The sequence below is a fragment of the Apaloderma vittatum genome, unplaced genomic scaffold (genome assembly GCF_000703405.1).
Source record: "Apaloderma vittatum isolate BGI_N311 unplaced genomic scaffold, ASM70340v1 scaffold9148, whole genome shotgun sequence".
Taxonomy (NCBI): Eukaryota; Metazoa; Chordata; class Aves; order Trogoniformes; family Trogonidae; genus Apaloderma; species Apaloderma vittatum.
The window spans coordinates 503-8,261 of record NW_009730178.1 but is presented as its reverse complement, the minus strand read 5'-3'; the positions used below and the strand labels follow the sequence as shown (position 1 = coordinate 8,261).

The 7,759-nt window shown below is 38.3% G+C and overlaps 1 protein-coding gene across 1 annotated transcript; it reads left to right on the top strand.

Moving 5' to 3' along the window:
* Positions 1–1,015: 1,015 nt before the first annotated feature.
* On the top strand, positions 1,016–6,855 carry LOC104269768 (protein LYRIC-like; the record flags this gene model as incomplete). Its single annotated transcript, XM_009874691.1, has 5 exons — positions 1,016–1,049; positions 1,522–1,701; positions 3,192–3,260; positions 5,606–5,857; positions 6,710–6,855. Coding segments are annotated over exons 1-5 (681 nt in total), but the record flags the coding sequence as incomplete, so codon positions are not given.
* Positions 6,856–7,759: the final 904 nt, after the last annotated feature.

Here is a 7,759-nt window from a genome sequence, read left to right as displayed (position 1 = left end):
GAATATCCTTGTTTGAATGGTCCGGATACATCGAATCAATGAGTAGCTCCTCTTACAACTTTTGAGTGGATAACCATCTTTCTTTAAAAAGTCTGTTTTGTTTGAGTTTTTTTATTTATTCAAGTCTATCTGGTAGTGCTTATATCTTTCGTCACCAGATTGGAAAGTTTTTCAGTGCTGTATTTTCTTTCTAAGAACATAGTCAAGTCAATTTGCCATGACTTTAGCTTATCAAAAAATTACAATACAAGGCTTTCTGCAGTATGCTCTCTCCTGGTGTCTTGGGTCATTTTACGTCTCTTTTTTTCCTCCATATTATATGTTTAACACTTTGTATTTCTACCCGTTGTACCAAAAACAGCTTGCAGAAGTAGCAATCTCTGTTCCTCTTCGTTTATCTCTGCACATATAGCCAGGAAGCCACAACTGGTGAAACCCTGGGGAAAAAAAACACTACATATCTGTTGTATGGACTCTAATCACCGGTCCTGTTTTGAAGTTGTTTTCCAAGCTGGAATTCTCTTACCTACGGCTTCCTTATTTATTTATTTATCTATCTATCTATCTATCTTTTATTTATTTCTCCATGTGTAACTTTATACTTGCTTCTCTACAAAACAAATTTTGCTGGAGTCAAATCTGCTAGCCAAACAGTTCATTCCTTACTGTGATGCCACCAGCATAGATTCTTCCCCCAGGCTTTGTGCTCTGTAGCATAAGTAAATGTTCCCCCCACCTACCATTTGTCTACTGTGTAAGTCTTTCATGATACTTCAATACTCTTAACTTATATTTAGCAATTAGAATGGTTTAGTACTCCTTTCAAGGGACTGTCCATACAGAGGGTTGTTCAGGAAAATCCATTTCAAATTTACTCCTGTATTTTGAGGGCTGGTGGGGGAAAGATTCTAAATATTATGATGAGCGATTACAAAGTAATTAAGATTATGTTTTATTTTTATTCTAGTCAAAGAAAAAAAAGAAATCCAAGGGAGATGCTAAAACGGTTCAGGATATGTCACGTCTAGATGGAAAGGAAGTTGATGAAGGTACTGAATGCAAATACAAGAAATTCAATTAGACATGTTTTGGCTTAAATGGTATTACGTATTTACTTGTTTGTGCTCCGTAAAGAAACATCAGAAACTCATTTTGTCATAACTAACTCCATAGTTGCATATACTATATCTGGAAATCTGATCTTTGAAACATTATTTAACTTCGACTGATTTTTTTTTTTTTTTGTTAAACTTACCAAAGGCTGAGAAAAAATCATGAACAGTATGGCTCTCTTGTTCATATTTTGCTCTGTGAAGCAAAGTTTTATTGCGTTGCGTCCAGAAAAACTTACCTTGGGCCAGTTGTTCATGTCTCCAAACTGATGTTGAAGTTGATTGCCATGTATGTGATTTTGAAATCAAACCTGTACTTCGACTTCAGCTTATTATGAAAAAAACCAAAACTGTTTTCTTTTTGCTCTCTGACTTATCTAGTGATGTTTTCATTTTGGGGATGTTTTAGGAACCTGGGAAACTAAAATCAGTAACAGAGAGAAGCGACAGCAGCGTAAACGAGACAAAGTGCTGACAGACGGTGCCTCAGGAGAGTCAAATCTCCAGGGGGTGGAAAATGCAGTTACTGTATCCATTGAACAACTGATGCCTACACCATCACTTCCAGTTGGTCTCAGAAAAAATAAAGGTATGATGGTTGATAGGTCTGTCAGCATTCTAGAAACTTTACCCAATGCTTCAATAGTGACTGTTGTGGATGTATGATAAGTATATTTGGAAATGTAACTCCTGAAATTATTTCAAGCTGTGTAAAGGTACTTTTTTTTATTGTGGAGAACTGTCCTTTTTTTTTTTTTTTTTTTTTTTGAGCCACACTTTTGGGGAAGCTCAGGAGAGAACAATCTGGAGTAAGTGGCTGAGAGACTGGCCTCCAAACTGGTGCCCTGTCAGTAGCTGCACAGGCATATGTCCCCATTCCTCCCCTTGTGCTCTGCTGACTCTGCACTTTGTGTTTCTGGAAACTTCAAAGGAACCCTCAGCAGTGCTGCAGGCAGCACCAACTCCTGAACTTTTTGAATGCTTTCTTGTGGGGAGGTTATGCCCTTGAGTTCTCTTTACAGATCACTCACTGCTTAATGTGTAGACATTTTTTCTGACATAGACTTAGTAGTACCTGTGCAAAAGCTGTTCATCTGACTGAAATTTAGTAATTAATTTTTATAACTAAGGATTCAATGAGAAGTGTGGGCTTTAGCTTCTATGCCTGCTAGTGTTTCCAAATAAAGTTGCATGGGCTCGTTTAAACTGTGTCTGGGCACAGGAATTCATATTTATCTGCAACTGATAAATGCTTTAAGAAGCTAAAAGAATCTGAAGACAAAAATGGGTTAGTTTTCTAATGTACTTTTAACCTACTGATGCTTTTGATGCTTTAGTTAAGTGAAATTTGGTGTTCTAGCAAAGTGACAGAAAGACAGAGCCTAGCAGCTGCCTGGTAGCTTGTAACAGTATAATGAAATTTGCATGCCTTACGTGGTGTTTTTATTGACACTTGTGTGCATCTTGACTGAGTGCATGATTCTTGCACTTGAGGACTAAATCATTTCCTGTTATGTTTTTTTTTCCTGATCATTTGCACACAAACAACTTTAAGAAATGGTAGTTCTGACTGTCTGTGTACTCTGTGGCTAGTCTTAACTATTGTAATCTCTCTAGCCAGTCCTTTATGCATCATATGTATCTTATGTATCACCTTGTACCAGACTAATATGAAAAGAATTCAGCTATATCTAGCATTTTCATGGTAAGGTAGAAGTTCAAAATAGCTAGATATTTCTGAAATACTTGGAGCTGCCCTTGGCTTGAAAATGACAGCCTCTGTTTTAGATTTCTGCTCTCCGTTCTCAGGGAAGCTAACTAGAGGTCTCTGAAATTTGTGGTTACTTACTCTAAATCAGTTTTGAGTTAATTCTGTCTGCAAAATAAACACAAATAATAAAAAAATAAAGCATTTCAGTTTTATTCTTAAGTTTTCTGGAAATTACTTTGAGTTACTGATGTGTTGTGTTTTTTTTCTTCTTAAAATATCAGTAATGGGTGCTGCTCTAGGAGATTTTTACAGGTGTTGCTGTTTGAAAAAATTTACTCTAGTTCTGTCTCCTCTTGCTTCTTAATCAGGTGATACACTTCTGAATGCACAAGTAAGCAGCTCTAAACCTGCAAAGGGGGAGCCATCAATTCCACAAGGTAAACATCTTTCATTATTAAGCATCTTAAGTAACTAGAAAATTGTTTTACAGAACTGAAAACACAAATTGCCTGTGCAGGATTTTGTGCCAGTTACTAATCTGGAGCAGCTAGCTTTTTTTGTCTATGCAAATGTTTGAAGTTGCAATTACTTCTTAACAGGCTGAAAACAGTCTCTGTTGTGGATAGAAAAAGGATTCAGTATCTATAATTTTCAGATGCATTATCTGTTACATGAATTGTTACTTACAGAATAAAGCTTATTCTCAAGCTCCACTTAAAATTCTTTATGCTAGCTGTTCAAATGTACTCACTTTTTTGTGTTAATGGATTATTTGCTCAAATAAAAACTTAATCTAGATAACTGCAAAGAGCTCAAAGATAGCAGTCCTGATTACTACAGTGTGCATTTGTTTCAAGTTGTATACGCAGTTCTTTACATGCTCCTTTGAGAGGCATACTTTAAATAAATTCATTCTGAAAACACTTAAATATAAGTGTATGTTCATAAATAAATATATGTGACATTGTCATACATGTAATTGTTAAAATGTTTATCTATTTTGAGACTGTGACCAGCTAGTGACTGTTAGCAGTTTTCTCACAAGATACTGCTACAGTAATACAGGAAGTGAATTGGTGTGTCATAATGAAATCACTTTCTGCTATTTGAGAGTTTTACTTCGCATGCAAACTTCCTGAACTGTGGCACAGAAGGAAGGAGCTATATTCTTCAGAGATACATAATGGGAGGACAGAAGGCAGTAGTCAGGTTTCACTGAGGGAAATTCTGACTGACCATGAGGAAAAAGCTCTTTATAGATTGCCCAGAGATGCTGTGAACTATCAGTCTTTATGATTTCCAGAACTCGAATAATGTGGTGTGGTATGGATGTTGGCTGAGCTTTGAGCAGAAGATGGGAGAAGGTGGCTTCTAGAGATCACTTCCAATCTTAAGTTTTCTATGATTCTGTAAAAACTTACTGGTTATCTAGAAGGTAAATGTTTTGACAGACAGTAGTGTGATAAACACTGAATAATCAAGCTCCTGCTTCAGGACTTCAGTGGTCTCTTCGCAAGGTTGCAAAAGAGGGGTTTTTTTCTACACCCTACAGTCTGTTCTCTGTCTCTTTGTTTTTGTTATTGCCTTCCACTAATATGTTATATTACTCCCAGAAGACAAGAGCAGTGTTAGTAGTGGGGAGAAAGGGCAGTGGTTTTAGGTACAGCGACGGTGTTACATATGTCTGTTTGGAAGTGAATCGTATTTGAAAATCTAGACATACCTTGCTTCATCAGTTCCTTCCCAGTGAGATCTCCTTGGATGTGGCATGTTCATGCTGCCTGAGCTATGAGTTCATTTGATGAATACAATACTTGGTCTGTAGTTTTTGTTAGCATATAATGCTGACCAACTTGCGTATCTGGTTTTGGCTGACTAAGTGTTACACACAAAATGCAATTATTTCCTAATTGCTTGTAAATCAGTAGCTTTTCCATTGTTTACCTATATAAAGAGGGAGATGATTTCATATACAGAGCCCTCTGAGAAAAGTTTGTGATATGTAGGAGATCAGACTGGGTACAACAGGTAACCATTAGTCTTTATGTCTTATAGGGACATAAACTTAAAAAACCTCAAGATTTATAGTGATCTTTATGTCGCAGTGTACTACTACTGACTCCTCTCAAAGTACACATTAAACTTGCTATTACTCGTTATTTCTCATCTGGATAGAGTGTTGCAGTCTTGTGGCTGTTTACCTTAGTATTGTGTAAAATATATTGCTTATAAATTATTTTGAGAGTATTACCGTGATTTTTTTCCTCTTACCTTGATGGACACTATGGTCAATATGATAGTTATGCTCTTTGTAAATCCTCTGTAGTGTTTGGGAAGCGTTTTCTAATCCTTGGTCATTTCTTCTACTTCCTACGCAGAGAACTGCTATATGCAGTTAGGAAACAGAAATTATTCTCCATTTCATGCATGAGGTTTTGCACGAATCATCACCATACTCTGTAAGAGAAATTACTTGTCTGTGTTGGAAGCACCTCCATGCCTTTTTTTAAGTCTAGAGGCACTGATTCACCAAGGTATCAGCCCTATAAAGAAATGGCTGAAGGAAGGAGAATGCGGTTTGGGATTGTTAGTAGACAGATGGTGCGTGTCATCTGAACTGGAAAATCAGCTGAGACAGAGCAGCACCTTTTCTGTATCTCACTGGTGTTAGCAGAGCTGCTGTTCATTTGTATGTTTTTAAGCATATGTGCACATAAGTAATATTTTAATTCTTCATCCAGTTACTCTTTTAAATAATGTTTTCGTTATGTTTGCATTTAAGTTTCCCCAGGATTGACTGAAAGCCATACAGTAAATGGAGGAAGTTGGAATGAGAAGTCTGTAAAAATCTCCTCACAGATTGGTGTTGGTGAGGAGAAATGGACATCTGTTCCTTCAGCTGCATCTGGGAAGAGGAAGACTGAGACATCGGCTTGGGGCCAGGACACTGGAGATCCTAATGGAAATGGAAAGGACTGGGGTGTAGCCCTAGTGGGTAGGCCCTGGAAAGAGCGGTCTTTATTCACTCCTATTGGTAAGCTATTCCAGAGAAAACTCACTTCACTTAGGCATTAATACATAAGTTGTTTTGGTTTTGGTTTTTTTGTAGTGAATCTCTTAAATAACTTTATGTTTATATGTTAAAAATCTTGGAGTGGTCTAGTGAAATGTGAACTAAGCAGTTTTTGTTTACTGTAAGTTCTGATGACTTAACATATATGTCTCTGTTTACAAGTTAACTGGGATTTTGGAGTTTATTTGAAAAAATATTTCTGTGAAGGAATCAGCTTTTTTTTTAATAGCACTTTTCTAAAATTCTGAAAGTGATTACTAGAACATTTTGAATTTTAACTTATTTTTTAATGAATATCATAAAACTCAGGTCATATGTCTATTCTGTTGATCCAACATGATCAAATCAACTGTGGTTTTGGCAGATGTTTATTTAGGCTCCAGATGTGTAATAATAATTCACCTCTCATGACATTTAGTGTTATACTGTTTTTGCCATTAAAAATTGGTTTTAGTCTTTTCCAGTACAATTTTTTGCCTTTATCACTTATGCTGTCCGTAATACTAATGGAGAAGAGAATTTTCTTTTCTGTCTGGGCAACAATCTTCGCCCTATTAGTAGATGCTGTAATATGGTCCTTCCCACTGTTCTGCCTATGTGATCTTAGCCTGTTCTGGAAAGCAATTTTCCTTTGTAGTCAGCAACGGTACTTTAGTCTAGATCTTTTTTGTCTCATGTATCTGTATTGGAAGCTTTACTATTGCCAAGTAGAGGCAAAGGGCTTTTTTCTTATTTCAGTTAGCTGCATTCTGCTTTATGTTCTAAGAAGGTAGCTCTTAGTGACTGTGACCAGCTTGGTTTTTTTGTTCCAAGAATACATCATGCCTGACCAGGTTGATTTGCTTCTGGTAAAAGGACTAGTTTTGTGGGTGAGGGCAGGGCCTGATGAATTTAGTAGTGCTGCCAACACCATTTCTCACAGTATTATTGTGTCCAAGTTAGGACAGTTGGGCTCAAAGGTTAGTGAGTCGTGCTCTACCTGGAGGCTGGTAACAAGGAGGTATCACAGGGCCCTGTACTTAGAGCAGTTCTGTTTATCATCTTTATAAATGACCTGGAGGAGGCAAGAGTGCAACTCACATCAGATTCCCAGATTACGCCAAACTTGAGTGGGAAGGGAGGAACCAGTTGACACAGTCCACATGGGGGTGCCATCCAGAGGGAACTAAACTAGCTGGAGGAATGACCCAACAGGAACCTGAGGAAGTTCAGCTAGCACAAACGTGAAGTGCTGCAAGACTGATTGTATGAGTTTCAATAAGGACAAATGCTGTGTTCTGCACTTTGACCACAGTAAGCCCTGGCAGTGCTGCAGGCTCAGGGAGGAGAGGCTGGAATGCTGCCCAGCAGAGAGGCACCTGGGGGTGTTGGGAGTGTTGATTGATAGCTAGCTGAATATGAGCCAGCAGTGTGCCCAGGTGGCCAAGAAGGCCAACGGCATCCTGGCCTGTATCAGGAATGGTGTAGCCAGTAGGACCAGGAATGTGATTGTCCCCCTGTACTTGGCACTGGTGAGGTGGTGTCTCAGATACTATGTTCATTTTTGGGCCCCGCACAAGAAGGACATTGAGGCACGTAAGTGTGCCCAGAGAAGGGCAACAAAGCTGGGGAAGGATCTAGAGCACAAGTGTGAAGAAGAGCAGCTGAGGGAACTGGGGTTGTTCAGCCTGGAGAAAGGGCGGCTCAGGGGAGACCTTATTACTCTCTATGACTAGTGTAAAGGAGGTTGTAGAGAGATGGGAATTGATCTGTTCAACCAAGTAACAAATGATAAGACAAGAGGAAATGGGGAGGTTTACATTGGATATTAGGAAAAATCTCTTTACTGAAAAGGTTGTCAGACACTGGAACATCCTGCCCAGG